The sequence below is a fragment of the Pipra filicauda genome, unplaced genomic scaffold, assembly GCF_003945595.2.
Source record: "Pipra filicauda isolate LSUMZ 115617 unplaced genomic scaffold, ASM394559v2 scaffold80_size11013439_pilon, whole genome shotgun sequence".
NCBI lineage: Eukaryota > Metazoa > Chordata > Aves > Passeriformes > Pipridae > Pipra > Pipra filicauda.
Genome location: NW_024104987.1, coordinates 768,194 through 785,775, shown reverse-complemented (window position 1 = coordinate 785,775; position 17,582 = coordinate 768,194). Strand labels below are relative to the sequence as shown.

The following is a 17,582-nucleotide window of genomic DNA, read 5'->3' as shown; positions in this document are numbered from 1 at the left end:
ACATACCGAAAAAATCACCATGGTACATGTCAAATAAACATTATACCCTACAACACAAATATTATACCCTACACCTGTTTATTTTTCTATATGTATTCGTTTACAAAGCCTGCAGCAGGTAGAAAAATAAAAACAGATGTTACATGTATTTTCCGTGTTTCTATCAGGCTTTCTCGGACTCCAGCCTGGATCCCAAGCACTGGCTGAGCCACTGGAGAGCCCTTTGGTGCCGGGGATTTTCCTCCCGGATCCGCTGGACGATGGTGTTGATGGTCTGGAGCCGACCCCGCAGTTTCTCCTGCTGGTTCCTGCAGGCCTCTTCAGTGCAGCTCGGGGCCCGGTACTTCCCTTCCTTCAGTGCCTGCAGATGCTTCTGGTGTGCCTGGTGGGCCACAAGCTCCAACAGGTTCTGAGAAAAGCAACAGGGGAAAGGGCTGTGAGAGCAGGAAGGATGCACACAGGGCATCGGTGTGAGTCGTGTCAGCTGCTGTGACCACTGTATGTGACAAGGGAAGGACAGTGCTGTGAATTCCCCATCACAACAGCCAAACACCACCTCCATCCCGAGTGTTGTAGGGGTACAGACATCACAGAATTCCATAAATCAGAGAAATTCCCACGCATACAAGCCAACCCTTGCCAGGACAGGGTTTCAAGACCTTGAGCTGGCTCTGAGTACCCAGCTGGCACACACAAAGGGTGGTTGTTACCAGGTATTTTCACGATACAAACCAGGTCCTTCAGGCTGATGTTTCCAGGTGAATGCAGCCTCACCCCAAGTACAACTGCAGCATCAACTGAGGGCCACTGTGAGCCCCCAGAACGCGCCCGGTGAACATGTGGCTAAAATTGGTCACTGAGCACACCCTGTTCAGGATGGTGCTGGACAGAGCTGGCAGTAGCAGGAAGCAGCAGGCTCTGTTTGGCTCACCCAGCGTTTCTCGTTCTGGAGACATTCCATGTCCAAGTCGAGGCCGTCGGCCTTGGCCTGGAGTCTGGACAATTCCCGCTTCTTCTCCGAGAAGGTGGCCCTGAGGGACTCTTGGGTGTTCTCCAGCTCCAGGATGGCTTGGTTGCAGTTAAAAATATTCTAGTAAATGGAAGAGAAGGAAATGGCAGACTCCAGTTCTTTACTTCAGCTGCATTCCCGACCATCCTCCCAGAACTCATTTGTTGGGGGTTTTTTAATGAATGTCCAAAGCCCTCCCCTGTGCCCCTGTGCACGGGCACCCCTGTGCTCACTGCTGCTCAGCACAAGGCCAACACCAGCTGCGTGAGCTCCTGCAGCCCTGCTTGCCTTGCTCACCTCCTGGGCTTCCCTGATCTTCCTCCTCAGCTCCTGTTTCCTCTGCTGGAAGTCATTCTTGGTGCTGTGTTTCTTATCCAGCTTGCTCTGAGCCTCTCCCCGCACCGCTATCATCTCTCTGCGAGAAACAGACGCCTCCATATCCCGAACCACCTTCTCCTGCTGCTTCAGCAGCTGCCCATAGCGGACCTGCCGTTTGCCAAGACACAAACCAGGCTCAAAACACAGAATGTTTACCAATGGCACCGAGGGAGGTCGTCTGGGTGGCACATCCCACCAACACAAACCAGATACATGTGACACATGAGTGCCTGCAAGCCAAATTTGGTCCAAATCCAAACCTGGTTTGCCATGTGTGGATCTGGAAGGCAGAGGGCTGAATTGTCAACTTGTCCACAATAATATTCCAGATGTTGCTCTGGATCTCATTAGCAAGAGCAGAAGCAGAAAAGCAGAAGCATCCCAAGAATGAAGGGCAAGAGCTGCTCTGCCAGGAGAGGGAACACCTTCCTAACCAGTGATTAAGGTGATGCAATATTTAGTAATCAACATTTCTTTGCTTACAAATAGGGGTCACAGAATCAGGTGGCAGATTACTGCAATTTAAATAGATTCCTTGGAAGTATCCAGACTCTGCTGAGCCTGGCACAGGGAACTCACAGGGAATGCAGGATGTGCTCAGTTCAGTTGAGCTGCAGGGGGTTAAGAGTCCCACCCTGGGCACTGGAGATGCCACTTCTCCAGCCTGTTTCTCATCTCCTGCCTCATGTTTCAGCCACTCCAGTACATTGTGTGGCTTCCCCTCCTCAGCCCTCTTTCCCAGTGCCTTACTTGCATCCTACGAATCTCTGCTTTCATGGCTTGGATTTCACCTTGTTCTGACCCAGAACCTGTGGCTTCTTTCATCTCTTTTGCCAGCTGGATCTTCTTCTCCCACAGCAGGATCTGATGCCTTCAGAGAAGAAAGGAAAGGGAAAGCCTTTGTAACCCACAGGGATCTCTGTGTACCAGCAGCAGCACATGCCCAAGATAATTCTGAACACAGAGCTGGCAGAATCCAAGGATTTGCACGAGGGATGTGGAAGAGGGCAACACAGAGCAGGGTGAAACCAGATAGCAAGCTTCCCAACTCAGAAAATGGGGTGGTGACTGTAAAAACAAGTGTGCCCAGACTGGCAGGGACTGCTGGACCCCAATGAACAGCCCAGTGCAGCACACTCACTCCGAGTTACTGGCAGAGTCTTCCCATACAGATCTTGGTAACATCCCACACATGATGGAATTGTTAAAGCCACCATCCTCCCAGCTTGTTACAGAGACAACCAAAGCACCTTTCAGTTTCTGTGTTTCAAACATTCATTAAAGTCCTTTCCCCTTCTTCAGGAAGGACAGAAACACATTTGCTCCTGCTGGGTCAGTTTGGTGCCTGGAGGAGAACAGGAACATGGACACAGACACACGAGACTGTGGCACTCTCTGGTACCTACTCTGCTTCCATTATGCTGTTCAGGAGCCTTTCCTTCTCCTCAGTCAGTTGACTGTACTTCTCCTGCATCTCCAAGGATTCTTTTTCTGCTGCCTAGATTTGGGAAGCACAAAACAATGCAGTGTTGTCAGGCTGAGAAGGTTTTCCAGGATCACTACCTGCCTCCAATCTGCACAGAAGGTTGAGGTGTCAGGCCTTGGTACCTTGAGGGAGTGCACAAACTCGTTCTCTGTGATCATGTTGGCATGTTGCAGCTCCTCAAAGCTGCTGTTGTTCTTCCTGATCAACACATTCAACTTTACCAAGTCATTTGACATGTCCTTCATGTGCCGTTCGATGTCCTTCTGTTCTTTTGTTTCCTGCTGAATTTCATCTGTGGGTGAACAGAAAAAAGTCTTAGAATTCCCCTGAGCATTGGGTTGAACACAGACAAGGTGTGACAAACTGCTATCAGAGCTGGCAATGCCTCAGGCAGAGCCACCCATGTCCCACATGTCCAGCCAAAACGTTTTTCCACAAGCCCAAAAACCAAACAAGGTTTTGAAGAAGACCCCCGTGGAAAAGAGTTGGTTTTGGCCAAGGAAAGTGCTGTCATTGCTGGGGACAATAACCTACCCACTACTTGCAACCTTTATTTAAGAAGTGTGCCAGGTGACATTGTCACTCAGGGTCTGACTGTGTCAGGACAGCAGGACTAATCCTTACAGGAATAATGACGTGCAAACAGCACAAGTGCCAGGCTCAGCCCCAGTGCAGTGCCAGGGTTGTTGGCATTCCTGCTCACACATATCCAGAGGCAGGTCCAGCTTTTCTCATCTGTAATCCTCCACTCCCTTTTTTCCTCCCCTCCCGGGTGAGCATTTTCAGGAAGCTCAGGGAACGCCGTACTTTCCATGCGCACTTTCCTCTGCTGCATGATGGTGATCTGCTTCTTCAGTGCATCCAGGGAGGAGATCTGCTCCTCCCGCTCCCGGGTCAACCTGAACAGCTCCTTCTGCTCATTGAGCCAGTACTTCTGCAGTGTCATCACCTCAGAATTGCATTCTTCTATCTCCTTGGTCAGCTTGTTGATCTCAATTTCCAGTGGTCCCAGTTCTTGCCCCTGTATGAGGGCAAAGTTTGGGATAAGTCAGGCAGAAGCTGCTGGAGCTGTTTGGACATTCCAAAGCCTGCAGATAGGACTCATTTCCACATCAGTATCCATAAAGGTCTCACAGTGCCAGGGACAGATCCGGGAATCAGCTGAATGGGGCCAACCATCAAACAACTGAAATGTCTCTGCCTGCTCCACGCTCCCCTTGTCAGTGTTTGCAGATTTTCTAACAAGATCCTATTTACTCCCAGGGTATTGATGGCATTTGACATTTTCATCAGTTGCAAACAACTCCCTGCAGGAATCTGTGCCAGGCACACCCTCATTTTACAATTCCCTTCACGTGCATCAAGAACTGTCTGACAAACATAAACACCTGCATTAACTAGTGCAGCTTTTAAATCACAGTGCTGATGCCTGGAAGTTTGAACTACCCAACACTTACACAGTTACATTTATCAGGGACATCTGTGGTCACCACAAAGAATAAAATCAAAATTGGGACTGAAACACAAAAGTACCTACCCCCTGCTGAGCAAGAAGCATCTCCAGCTTCTTGTTGTACAGGCAGATGATCCCTCCCTTCTTATCAGCCAGGAGCCTGCACTTTGCAATCTCACTTTCCTGGCAGCTGATCAGGTCACTGATATTTTTTATTTCCTTGTCCACGTCACAGAGTGTTTTTTGGAGGACTGTCAGCCTGCAGCTGGTATTAGTCGCATTCAGGATAATCTGGCCCACATCATTTTCAACCTTGTAAAAATGCAGCTCCTGGGAATATCAAGAGAGAAAACACATCACTGTCACCAACAGCCACTCGTTGAGTTGTAGTACCACTTATCCCAGCACAGGAATCAGGGGATTGAGATTCTAATCTACTGTACCTTCTCCACCACACCTGGCACACACATCCCTCACCTGACAACAGCCCCCCAGCTCAGTGTGAGAAATGCTGGGCTGAGTCTTCTAGTTTTTCTACCTGTACCAGCTATACACTCTCAGAGAGAGCAACTTATGCCTTAAAGAGCTGTGGGTCAGGTTGGACTGTTCCTTGGAATCAAGAGCTGCCTGCATCCCATTCTGTGAGGAAGTATAGAGGTAAAAGTTAGTCAATGTAGAGTATAGAAGTACCACATATCCATTGTCTTTCTCCAGTACATAAGAACTGCTAATCCTTTCTAGTAAATACTCCCAGGATTCATCATTCTGCTCCATTTTCTAAGTAAAGAACTCTATGTTTTGTCAGGCCTTTTTGGCCAAGCTCTCTCACATACACCAGCATCCTGCAATCACATCACAGGGAGAGCCAGACTGCAGGCAAACTCAGCAGCCCTTCAGCTGCAGACCTGGAACCAGAAGGAAGTCACTGACAAAGCCCTGGAGAAGCACTGCTCTGGTGGTTCCCTTGCCCTGCCCTCCCCAGGGGAGGGGATGCCATACCAGGTCGGTTTTCCTCATCCGCAGTTTCGCAGCCATCTGTGAGAAGTGCTTTGCAGCTTGGCTGGATATCATCTGGTCCTGAAGCTTTGCCATGATTTCATTCTCCATCTGCTCTTTGACATAAGTTCTCTTCTGTATATCCTTCCTGATGGACACCAACTCATCCAGGTGAGCAGCTTGGTCCTAAAAGGTTGGAAGACAGAGACAGGATCACTACAACTGCTTGAGGCAGGGTATTAAATTCCAATATTCCAAAAGACACATCTTCCATGGACTCTCCTCACCATCTTGGTCCTGATGAGGGCCTGCTCTGTCTCATGGAGAATACGAGTGTAGGTGCCCATTTCAACCTTCAGGGCCTCCTGCTGCAGCAGGCATTGGGCAATCAGCTTCTCTGTCACGTTGGCATCGTTCTGAGACCGGTTCAGGATGGTGACAAGCAACTCATTCTTCTCCTCCTCCTTCCTGATGGACTTCCCACAGCCGTGGATGTCCCCTTCCAGGGACCTGAGGTCACGTCTGTAGTTGCTAGAGGGGCAAATAGGATGGAAAATCATCACAGGGATTGGTGCTGAACAGCCACCTACAGATTCCTCTTTTCAAACATGTTATTGCACCAACTGTCCAAGAAGGAAGATCTCTGTAAGGGCTCAGCTGCTGGGACAGTGCAGAGGCAGCAGGAGATGGATGGAGACATTAGGATTTAAAAGGAAATGTATGTATGGATTCCTTCTTTCAGTACTGTCCCACCTCCTATTCCTACCAGGATGTCACCATATAAAAGCAGGTTGCTTGTTCTCAGAGAATCAGTCAAGCTTCATGGCTCCAGAGCAAATAAACACTTCCTTTGGCAATAACAGGGAGGTTTTCATGAAGATTTCTAAAGGCCTCACAAAACCCTGATAGTGAGAGAGAAATCCTTCCTGACATCTAACTCTTTGGAGCGAGAGGCGTTGTAAAGGTGAGGGAACTCTTTTAAAGGAATAAAATACGAATAGAAAAATTCTGAACAGCTTTAAGAACCTCCTACATTCTGAGAGCTGTGTTTTGGGTAAAGAAAACAGGAACAAAGAACTGTGCCTCTTGTCCTTTAATTTTATAATGTGGTTTAAAGCAGGAAGCTTGTTCTGCCTGACACTCCCTGCCCACACAGTGCTGACCCTGACAGGAGACACACTGCCCCTTCTGGAATCCCTCCTGCCCAAATTATCCAAGCTCTCCCCAGGGCCTGGTTTCAGACCATACCTCAGCAGCTCCTGAGCGGCAACATAGGCCTCATCCCTTTGCTTCATTCCAGCCAAACTGCTGTTCCAGTGGTTTATCAACCTCTTTTTCTCCATGTTTATAGCCTGGACCTCCAGACCAGCCTGAGGAACAGACAGCATGAATATACACTGTGTTGAAAAACCAAATTCATGTTACAATGCAATTTATTTTTTTTCTGTTCATAATATGCTGAGCAGGAACAGCTTCAGCTACTGTGGCTGGTTCATTGTCACAGCAGATCAGAGAGCACAGGTCTGCAAGAAAAAACTGCTGAGAAGGGGAGGAGGAAATGATTTACAAGCAATTCTTAAGAACAAAGGAAAAGAAAAAAAGTCTTCATTCCTCCAAACAGGAACAAAACAAGCAACTCTGGCCCATATTGTACACAACACACGAGGGCAGGCCAGAGGGGTCAGTCCTGCCAGAGGGAAATATTAACCAGAAAGGAAAAGCCCCCTCCTACCTCACTGACTGCCTGCCGGGTCACTTTTGTGTCCTCTGCCTGGGCCACAAGCTGAGCTTCAAACAGAGCAATTTGTTCCTGGAGCTCGTAGGCTCTCCTTGTTAACTGGTCTAGGAGAAGGTCCTACGGAGTCAGAGCCAAAATGTTCAGGGTGAGTGATGTACTCTCAGTCTTAACCAACTGTATCCTACAAGAACAAAATCAGCTAGAAAAGGAATTAAATTGGCAACTGGATTAGATTTGATTCCTACTGAAACTTTCCCATTCATACACAAATGACTCAGGACTGCAGCAGGGACAACTTGTAAGAGAATGAAACTTTTGCTGATTGTTTATTATTCCAGTTGCAGCAGTAAATTGATAATGCAGCTCTGAAGCAGCATTCCCTCCTGTCAGCATGGATTACACTGTGCCACTTCTCCAGATGCTGCGAATCTTAATAATGTATATTTGAAAATCCTTTGTTAAAAACCTCCTAAACCCATTGTATTTTAACGGTTTGCATGGAATTCTGCATTGGTAATACCCAGTCTGCATCCTGGAAGGCAGCAGAGGGAGCTCCAGCACCAACCAGCTCTGCTCATTCCCAAAGTTCACTTTCCACTGTGAAATTTGCTGTGACTCACAATAATTCTCGAGACCTGAATACATGGTATTTCTTCACTAAATATCTTCCTGCCCCCACACGCCTTTTGCTTGACTGAAGAGTGATATACTGTCCTAAGGCTTGCCCAACCCTCTGGGCAGTAAGTGCTGCTATCTGGGGGGAAGCAGGGGTTCTTCTCCTTTTTAGAAAAGCCTCTGGTTTTTTGGTTTTTTTTTTATTATTTGGAAAAAACATCCCCATGCATCTTGCATGACTCCATCACTCCAGCCTTCCTTCTGACAAGGCAGCACATCCTCCAAGACTCACCACTAATTGTCACCTGTATTTATTTTTTTCAAAGACAGTTTTACGTGGTACCTGTTTTTTCTTTTCCACCTCAGCCTGGAACTTCTCTGCCTCAGCCTTCTTTGTCGACTGTTTCATCAGTAAAATCTTGTGATGCATGTCCTGGTCCATGTTCTGCATGTAGAAAAGCTGCAAGGCCAGGTTTTCAACCTGGGTCTGCATTGCAGAAACTGGGGAGGGGGAAAGAGGGAAAATAGTTAGAGAAGTTTGTCTGTAGGATACACCTTAAACAGAAATAAAAGGGAAAGAAATACAGAAGCTCCCAAAGCAAAACCTCTCACACACCAGCTACATCAGCCCTCCCCAACATAAGAATTTACATCAGCTTTGGAGCAAAGCTCCACAAGCAAAGCTAAAAATCCTGGTAAGCAATTCCTTGATTCCCAGCACACAGAATTTCAGGAGCACCCGTGAAACTTTTTGGTGAGTGCATTATTCCTGATCAATTTTACTGTATTTTTCAATCCAGCGTTTGCCTAAAATCCAAATTAATTTCTCCACACAGCCCCAGAACTAGGAAACACTGCCAGCACTGCCTCAGCCACCTTTCTTGCGTTCATCATCTGTGTTGTGGCACATGTTCTTGTAAGCATCCCTGAGGGCCCCCAGTTCCTCCTCCAGCTGCTGCCTCGCCGTGGCTGCCCGGGAATGGCGCTCGTGGCTCTTCTGCAGCTCCTCCTGCAGCTGGACCAGCTGCTGCTGGGCTCCATAGAGGACCACCCCGAGCTCTTCTCTCTGCACTTTGCTGTCCTTCGTTGCTGTCCTCTGCAGACACAAGAGGTGACGAGCTGTCCCACGGCAGCTCGGATGGGAGGGGCTGTGGGAGGGCAAAGGAGAGGCCGGGTACCAGCTCATGGAGGTCGAGGTTCACTTGCTCCATCTGCTTAGTGATGTAATTCTTCAGGGCAGCCTGGAATCTTCTCATCAGAGGCTGTGAAGAAGGATGGCATTCAGAAATTTTAACATACTTGTGTAAATAAATTACGAGGAAGCCTCACTGGTACTCCCCCCATTAAATAAAACATCTTATTTCTGCCATAGACACTTATTTTAGCTACACTTACTGTAGCAAATGGAAGGAGTTACATAGTGGGTATTCGTTCATGTCAAAAAGTGACTAGTGAGATTATTTGAAACATGTCAGAAGCTACATCACTCTTGCTGCAAGGACTTCTCTTTCAGGGGCACTGAAGAGCACCAGGTTTGCCCACTACCTTGCTCACTCCTGAACCTGCAGCTCTGGGCTTGGTATGGAGGGAGTGACACAGTCAGGAGTCAATACTTTGGCAGAAGTGATTTGCAAACGTGCAGTTCAGCAAACAGCTGAGCCACTGCTTACAGCTCACCTCCACAGTTCAGACAGGCAAAATCACCAAGTCTGCAAAGAACAACGACAAGATTCGAGGGCTTCTCACGTGTTCTGGATCCAAGACGACCAGTTCTGTTTCTTCTGCTGTTTCCTCGCTACTTCTGCTTATTTCATGGTCCTTGGATCCATGCTGCTGGGATTCCTTTTCCCATCTTCGGTCTCCATGCTCACCAGGGAGTGAAATGGGGTCTCCCATGTTCCCTGGACCCCACCCCCCCAAAAAAAAAAGAAATAGATAAGGAAATAGGATTAGATTTCATTGTATTGTGCCTCCAGTTGGATTAACAATGACCAGGAAGGGAGAAATGCTTGAGAGCTGCTCTCAAGTGCTGCTGTGTTGATACCTGGCTCTGTGCCGGCGTCCGGCTCCGCTGCCGATGCTCCCGAGGGAAGGGAAGAGGCTCCTCTGCCTGGTACTGGCTGCTCCATGTCACCCTGTTCAGGAGGACAACTGTCACTTTCTACATTGTCCTACAAAGTCTCAGGAGATTTTTCCTGAAACATAAAATCCATCACCTGAAACAGCTTTTCCATCTACCTCTGTTTACCCCTAAAAATGTGCTTATTTTTGTCACCTTGAGACATGAGAGATGCAGACAAAGGATCAACAGGAGAGCCTGGCTCTGAAACCAGCACAGAGACACTGGCAAAGCTGTGTCACCTCACACATACACAGCACAGCAACAGAACCTCTCTGGTTCTCTCAGAGCTGTTGTACACACCGTACTCGACCCACGGGCTTCCCTCTGTTCCAATTCTGGCTGGTTTTGTGTTTGCAGCAATAAAACTGCACCAGGAGAATGTGCAGCTGCAAACACTGCTCAGGCATTCTGGGAATCACAGAATCATGGAATGGTTTGGGATAAAAGGGACCTTAAAGCTCATCTCATCCCACCCCTTGCCATGGGCAGGGACACCTTCCACTATCCCAGGTTGCTCCAAGCCCCATCCAACCTGGCCTTGGACACTTCCAGGGATAGGGCAGCCACATTAATAATAAGATTATTTATATAATTATGGCATCCCACTTCTGTCCCACGAGCAGCTCTGTAACCCCACAGACCTCTCTTCGGGGGGAAATGACTCTTCTTGCTCCTCCAGAATAGTCTCTCCCTCTCCATGTCATTCCTATTCTCTGCTTCCATGGCCTGGCTCACAGCACAGGTGGAAAGCAGAACAGCAGATTATCATTTACATTTAATGTTAATGCTATGGTATTTTTTGCCACAGGGCACAGAAGTTTAATTTAGAAGTCTAATCTCATTTGCAAAAACAGTCACGCAGCAAGCACTGAGATAGTAAAGATCCTGACAGAAATCCTCCACACCTCTTACAGCTTCACGAGTTTCTAGTTCACATCTACTTAAAAACAAAAAAAAAAGTCCCTAGGGATTTATTAAAGAAATTCTTCCAGCTTGCACTACGTGTAGTCAAATTATTCTCTTCTTTCTTTCCTTCTTTTCCTTTTTAGAGAGACACTGTTTTATCCCACTTCATCGCTTGCCAAATTCAAGTGTTGGGCAGTTTCAATGGAAGAGGAAAACTTGCCACCAACAAACCTCCAAAAGGAGCCTGAGTATGTGCGTCCATGAAATGTGGATAAATCCATTTTTACAGTGTCTGCAGCAGAAACGTGCAAAGAAGTGAGTGAAAAACACATACTTCAAACGCTGCTGACATGGGACCGTAACTAAATTTACTTTTTAGTGGCTTTTTTGGAACACATTCCTCCGTAAGGAACGCTGGGAATGTTCCAAAGGGATTCAGCTCCATAGCGAGATGTGAGTGGGCTCTGGTTTCATCCCGCTCAGTCCCCGCGGCACCGGGGCCGGGCTGTGCCTGCAACCGGAGAGAGACGGTGAGCACCGGAGCGGGGACCGCCGGCCGCGGGGGCACGGCAGGGACCGGCAGGGACCGGGCGGTGGCGGGGACGGGGGGCACCGGAACGAGAGGTACCGGAACGGGAGGTACCAGAACGGGAGGTACCGGGCTCCGGGCGCGGACAGGACGGACCGGGCGGTACCGGGTCGGCGGTCCCAGCACAGGGGTCCCGGTCGCGGTGCCGGTGCCAGTGCCGGTGCCGGTCGCTATCGCTATCCCTATCCCTGTCCCTAACCCTGTCCCTAACCCTATCCCTAACCCTATCCCTGTCCCTATCCCTGTCCCTATCCCTGTCCCTAACCCTGTCCCTAACCCTGTCCCTAACCCTGTCCCTAACCCTATCCCGGTCCCGACTCACCCGCGGCGGCTCCGCCATGTTCCCGTTACCAAGCGACGCGTCAACACCCGCTCACGTGACCGCCGGGCCGCACCACCGCGGCCCGCGGGGGGGAGGCCTGGGGGGCTCTGGGGCCGCACCATCCCCGGCGCGCGGGGGTCGGGCCGCGCTCGGTGCCCGGTGCCGCCCGCGGGTCCCACTGCCGGCCGGTGCCGGTGCCGGTGCCGGTGCCGGGCAGTGCCGGCCCCGGGCGGTCCCTCCGCGCCCTCCCCGGCCGGGCAGCCCCGGGGCGGGCGGGGCGCTGGGCGGGCGCAGCCCCGCGGAGCCGGCGGGCGGCGGCGGCGGCCCCGCGCAGGGCCGGGACTTCTCCGGGGCTCGTCTGTGCCGGTAAAGCGGGGCCGGGCCGGGGCCGGGGGCGGGGGGAGGGGAGGGGGGCCGGGGACCACTCAGCGCTGCCCCGGGACCCCCCGGGCCCAGCCCCGGGATCCTGCCCGGCACCTGGGCGGTGCATCCCGGTGTTATCCCGCTCTTTGTCCGCCCTTCCCACGCCGCAGCCCCGCGGAGAGCGGCGGGAGCGGGCGGGATGATGCCCCAGGAGGGCTGGGACGATGCCCGAGGAAGGCTGGGATGATGCCCTGGGGACCGGGATGCTTCCCATGGGGGCTGCTGGAAAGCGAAGTAGTTCTTAAACTTTATCTTCTGTTTTTTCCGAGCACATTCCTATGGTTTCCTTCCTTTTAGGGAGCTGGTCTTCTCCCAGGTGACCCCAGTACCTACCTGAGCTCTGTTACCAGCAGAGGAGGTGTTGGGGGGTCCCTGGCAGTGGTTTGATGCGTGGCCTTGGGATGCTCCAGGCAGGGATTGGGAGGTGCTGTATTGCTCACTGTGCTGCTGACACTCCGTAAAATAACTCTGCTGCTTCCTCTGGGAGATCTGTCTCTCTTCTTGGATCTCAGGCTGGGAGCTTGCCTTGCAGAGGTGTTTTGTTCTTAGTTGCCACTCGGAATAGGAAGAAAAATGAAAGATCTTTTAAGAGGAAACAGTAGAAATGTGAAGACCAGGACAAGTCAGAGTAAGGATCTCAGACTTGGCTGCTTCTTTTGTTGAAGGTGCTTTTTTGTAGGAGCTTGTTTATGTCCTGATAATAACTGGGGTAAAAGTCTCTAAAAGCTCTTCTGTGTTGAATTTGGAGAATATCTGTGTTTGTTCGGGCTGTGTGGGTGGTGTGAGGTTGGAGAGCCAGGATGGGGCAGAACAGGGCTGTCTGAGTCCATCAGGAAGGGAGGGAAGGGGCACAGTCTGCCTGTGCCCAGGGAGGGGGGACTGCCAGAGTGTCCGAGTGACAGAGACACGTGGTCTGATTTCTGTTATATTGAGAAAGACTTTTTAGTTCATTTTTCAATGAGTTCATCCATTCAGCTGTGAATCCAGGCTCCTGGGGTTTTTAGTTGCTGGTATTCCGGGCTGAAGTCCTGTGAGCGTTATCAGGCCTTGGCTCCGGGACATTGGAAATAAAAGGCCATAAAAGTGTTACCTGTGGCACGAGCAGTGCAGATAAGGGACATGAAATGCTGGTTAATCTGGGATGGAGGGACACGTGGCACACAGAATGTCTGGGTGCTGCTGCAGGTGAGTTTGGTGCCAGGGTGGGGGGGCGGTGAGGTTTTTGTTTGCTTTTTGTTTGCTTTCTGATGCCTGAGCAGGTGTGGCCGGGAGCAGCTGCAGGCTCCAATAGAGCATTCCCTTTTCCTTTTTATTTCCGAGTCACAAACTTGCAGGATTCAGCTCCCTTTGCTCTGTGCTCAGTGAGCTGCTGCTGCTCTGGCAGGGCAGCAATGAAGGACTTTTTGGTGACCTACATAATTCTCCCCATGAGATGGGATGACTTCAGAGTGGCTCCCTACAGTAAATGTTTTTCCTTGATTTGGCTGGGTCCTCTTAACTGGCTCCAGTGAACAGCAAGGAGTTTGGAAAGCTTTTTTCTTTTTTATTCCCTAATGTTCATGTATTGCAATACAGCGGGAAGGTCGTACAAGGGCTCTCATGTATCCATGAAGGAATAGAGATCAAGTGGGTGACCAGCTGAGAGTGGCACAGAAAATCTACTCCAAGGACTGGAAGGAAGCTGCGAGTCCCAGCTCTGGGCTGCCGTACTCTGTCTCCAGTCACTTGCTCTGTAACCTCTGCTTGAGAGTTCCAAACCCAGCCTTTGCTTTTCCCAGGAGGGTAAAGAGACAGGAACTTGTGCAGTGTCTGAGCCCCCTCACTGCAGTGACTCTGCACTCCTTAAATATGTAAAGTTAAATTTAAGTTATTAGGGCAAAACAGAAAAAGAGCCTGTTGCTCTTTCCTTACCAAAGGCATTTCATGCTTGACTGTGGTGCTGCTGTTTGACAGCTCGTGTTTCTCTGCTGTGCCCAGACACGCTGCAAGTCTCATGTTTCACTTCCAGAGCCCTCTAGCTCGGCTTATGTTGCTTGTAAAGCTCTTAAAGTCTTGCACAGCAAATGTGCCCTGGGAGCCACGAGCCCGGTGCCTGCACGGAGGGCTCGACAGTGGGACCTGTGGGCTGCAGGAGCGTTTGGACACCCCTCCAGGCTCATCTGGGAGAGGAGCCTCGGTGCTGTGTGCTCCTGGTGCTGCGCGGGGCGGGAGCGCCGAGCTGGAGGGTGTCAGCCCGTGCCAGAGCCCGGCACTGCCCTCCCGTGACAGGATACAGGAATCTTGTGCAACCGGAGGCAGCAGCATTTGGTCCAGCGGCCTGTGCCAAGGTGAGGTGTGATCTGCCAAGGCAAACAGGATTCTGTTGATGCCTGTGAGGACGGGAAGGGCATCTCTGCGGGAGGCGAGCAGCCGGTGCCCTTCTGGATGCTGCTGGCTGGAACTGGTCGGGCTCTTGGGAAGAGGCTCCCATGGGGATTTCAGGAGTTGGCTCCCCATCACTTTTTCACTCATGTAGCTGAGAAGTGCTGGCACTGCCTGGGAGAGCAGCCAGGGCTGTGTGAACAGACTCAGAAGCTGCAGCGAAGATTTTTAGTGGCAACAGTTGATGTGTGGGAGAAGAAAATGTGTGTGTGCTTAATAAATATTGGCATTCAGCAAGAGCTTATCAGCTAACTCAGTGCTTCAGCTTCTGGAGAGCTGAGCTGGCTCTGCCACACTGAGAAGAATCCCTTCAGATCAGCAGATAAATACAAAATTCATGTGAAAAATGAGGTTTTTCTGAACGATGCTGATTTACTGCTGCCTGAGCTGTGGGACAGTTCCTGCTGCCTTCCCAAGCTCACATAGGAGGCAGCAGCAGTACCTGCCTCTCCCCACGTGCCAGGCTCCACAGGCTGTGTGTGCAGACATTGTCCCACACAGAAAGGGACTGAAAGTAGAGCAAACCCTGCAGGTTCAGTGTCTTTGTCATTTGCTGGTTTGTGTTGTATGAACTCCTGTCTTTTAGGAAGGAGAAGCACATTCCCAGGCTGAGTTTCAGAGACTTTTGGGGTTGTACCAGTAGACCAGATGGCCTTCAGAGGTCCAGTCCATCATCTGGTCCTCACTGGGACTGACTGTGTATCTATTTCTGCAGCCTTTGAGACCCCAGTGATGGAAATGGCCCCTTGAGGTTGCCCTGTTCTGGTGCACCATTGTCCCTGCTACTAGAATGACAAAACTAGATATTCCTTGCCACAGTTCAACTGCCTTTCAACTTCTCCTGACCTCCATTGACAGTTCTCCCTTTCTTTGGCAGTGACAGTTCCCACGTGTGAAGACTTCTAATACATTTCCCTCACTTCAGTCTTCCCTTGGCAATCTCTTTCCATGGCCCAGATCACTCTTGTCACCCTCCCTGAAACTGTCCAGTGACTTAAATCTGTTTTCTTTAATCCTGCAACCAAAACTACACAGAATTCCCTGGCCTGCAGCAATGGTGAAAGGACTGATTGAGTTTGCTGGTGATATTTATGTATCCCAGTGGTTTTGGTTGCCGTCTGCAGCACTGCAGTGGTCTCTGGTTTCTGATATGTAGCTCTTCTGCAAGACAAGTCCAACAGACTAAATTTCTGAGCTGGCACTGTATTCCTCACCTTTTGTCCTTTTTTTTGGTTTCCCCCTCCCAGCCCACTGTGCCTGTGTGTACCTGCAGCGCCGTCCACCTGCACATCCAGGCAGTGCTGAGGCAACAGGTGTTCTGCAGGATCAAAGCAATGTTTCCCTTTAAATTCCTCCTGCTTTCCAGGGAGCAGCTTTTGATCTTTACGTGTTCCTTTGTTCTTCCTGTGCCAGGTAAAAGCTCATTAAAAGGTGCCTCTGTTGGCAGAGACGTCCTGCGGCTCCGCCTGCCTTCCTGCAGGACATCACATGGGCTCGTTTCAATGTGCTTCTCCATCTCCTGGCCTTGGTGGGAAAAGCTCCCTCGTGTTTCCTGAGGAAGCATTCCCTGGCCAGCAGCAGCAGCCAGCTGGTGCCACCTTCCTTCTGTGTGTGCACAGCTTTTTAGGGTTCTGACGAAATCCCTGACAGAGCTGAAGGTCTGGACAGCAGGGCTGGTTTCAGTCTCGACAGCACCAGGCAGAGCTGGTCACTCTGTGCTGCCTACCAAGTGTTGTGGTGACAGGTGCCCCTGCTCAGGTGTGCTGGAAGCTCAGGTTGCTCCACATCACTGCTCCAGCCCCCCCGACACTGGGTGGAAACAGCCTGTTGTAACTCGCTGTGGGAAGGAGCTGTTGCAGCAGAATTTACTGTCTGTTCTTGCAGGGTGCAATGAGAGGAAAGGCGATTTGTTCTTTAAATGTGGTTGAGCAAATGACTTTTTCCCTGGTGTAACCCAGCCTGAAGCTGTGGGGTTTGGCAATGTGGACGAGAACAAGCACAGAGCTCCACTGTGTTTGGTTTTTGGGGCTGAGACATGAGGATGCATGTTGTGTTTGGTGCTGGAAGGAGACAGGAGTGCGCAGGACTTGCAAAGTAATCCTCTCATCCTGAACACTTGCTGGTACAGAGCAGGGTTGAGGCTTCTCCATCAAGCCCCAGCAAAGACTGAAACGCAGAAAGCGCCTGTGCTGTGATTCAAGCTGACAAATGTGGTGATTGCCAGTTAAACCAAGAGTTTGTCCTTTAACGAAGGCTCTGTCAGCAGCTTGGCAGTCTCGTTTGCAGTCTTCTGTACGTACCAATCTGTCAGAACCAGGACAGCTATTTCCCTTCCCTTCAGCCCCCACTCTGCTCTTGGAGAAATGCCAGTTCTGTTTGCCCTTTGTGCCTTCTCCCCACCTTGGCTGGCTGGAGATATCATCAAAACCAGGTTAAGGAAATCGGAGCTGTTCTGTGTCTCATGGTGCTTGCTTTGGGCCCTTAAATATTTCCTGAGAAGATGCCCCTGATAGCACAGGTCAGGACCTGCCTGTTTTATCTTTCTCTCTGCTCTCCATGGCCGTGCAGCCCGTGGTGTGGGACTGGCCCCAAGGAACACCCGGGCTGATCTCCCCACGGGCTGCCCTGGCCCTGGAGCGTGGCCGTGTGCGGGGTGTGCTAGGTCAGACTGGCCTGTTCACAGCAAGGTGGGCCATGTAAACACAAAAGAACAAAAGCAGGTGTTTCCTCTCCTTTTGGCAGAACAGAAACTGCCCTGGCTCTGGTGCTTCCCAGCTGGGGATGGCAGCAGGAGCCTTCTCTGCACCCAAGCGTGTCGGGCTGTCTGTGGGATTGCTTTGTGTGAGACCCACCTGCTCTTCCAATACATCAAGTCTTCCTGGTCCATCTGCTAAATAGTTTATAGCTTGGGTGACCCCTGTGGGTCCACTGCAGAGCTCCTCACCAACAGCCCCGATGAGGAGCACACCTCACTCGAGCACAGGGGTAGCTCGGTGATGAGCTGGGGACCACGTTCCACAGTTGGGTAAAGCTATTGATAGGTGGAATGTTTGCCTTGAGTTGGTGTGCCACACTCTGCTTCTGGGCTCTGCCCACTCTGTTGAACAGGGGGCTCTTGCACACT

General features: G+C 50.6%; 2 protein-coding genes across 4 annotated transcripts in view; one reads left to right on the top strand and one right to left on the bottom strand.

Annotated features, from left to right (window-relative positions):
• Window positions 1-59: 59 nt before the first annotated feature.
• On the bottom strand, window positions 60-11,712 carry CCDC40 (coiled-coil domain containing 40). 2 transcript variants are annotated; one of them, XM_027725301.2, is made up of 18 exons: window positions 11,615-11,712; window positions 9,720-9,810; window positions 9,422-9,576; window positions 8,854-8,937; window positions 8,552-8,771; window positions 8,019-8,176; window positions 7,055-7,177; window positions 6,571-6,692; window positions 5,610-5,853; window positions 5,326-5,508; window positions 4,411-4,656; window positions 3,681-3,894; window positions 2,996-3,165; window positions 2,794-2,885; window positions 2,138-2,258; window positions 1,307-1,495; window positions 932-1,090; window positions 60-409 (listed from the first exon to the last, which is right to left on the bottom strand). In XM_027725301.2, the coding sequence occupies exons 1-18, from the start codon at window positions 11,630-11,632 to the stop codon at window positions 164-166; spliced, it is 2,835 nt and encodes a 944-aa protein (XP_027581102.1). In that variant the 5' UTR covers window positions 11,633-11,712; the 3' UTR covers window positions 60-163. The 2 variants fall into 2 exon arrangements, with proteins under 2 accessions (XP_027581102.1, XP_039246177.1); XM_039390243.1 differs by lacking the exon at window positions 11,615-11,712 and adding an exon at window positions 10,439-10,925.
• A 184-nt stretch (window positions 11,713-11,896) lies between these two features.
• Window positions 11,897-17,582, top strand: part of TBC1D16 (TBC1 domain family member 16) — a 29,634-nt gene continuing 23,948 nt past the window's right edge. For both annotated transcript variants that reach the window (XM_027725307.2, XM_027725306.2), the window contains exon 1: window positions 11,897-11,980. The gene's annotated coding sequence lies outside the window, so the exon portion shown is untranslated. The remainder of the gene's footprint in view (window positions 11,981-17,582) is intronic.

Coding starts and splice junctions, on each gene's coding strand:
- CCDC40 (XM_039390243.1), bottom strand. CDS start 10,501: ATGACATGGAGAGGGAGAGACTATTCTGGAGGAGCAAGAAGAGTCATT. Junction 8,177..8,551: donor AGATGATGAACGCAAGAAAG/GTGGCTGAGGCA, acceptor CCCCCTCCCCAG/TTTCTGCAATGCAGACCCAG. Junction 2,886..2,995: donor AGTTTGTGCACTCCCTCAAG/GTACCAAGGCCT, acceptor TCCCAAATCTAG/GCAGCAGAAAAAGAATCCTT.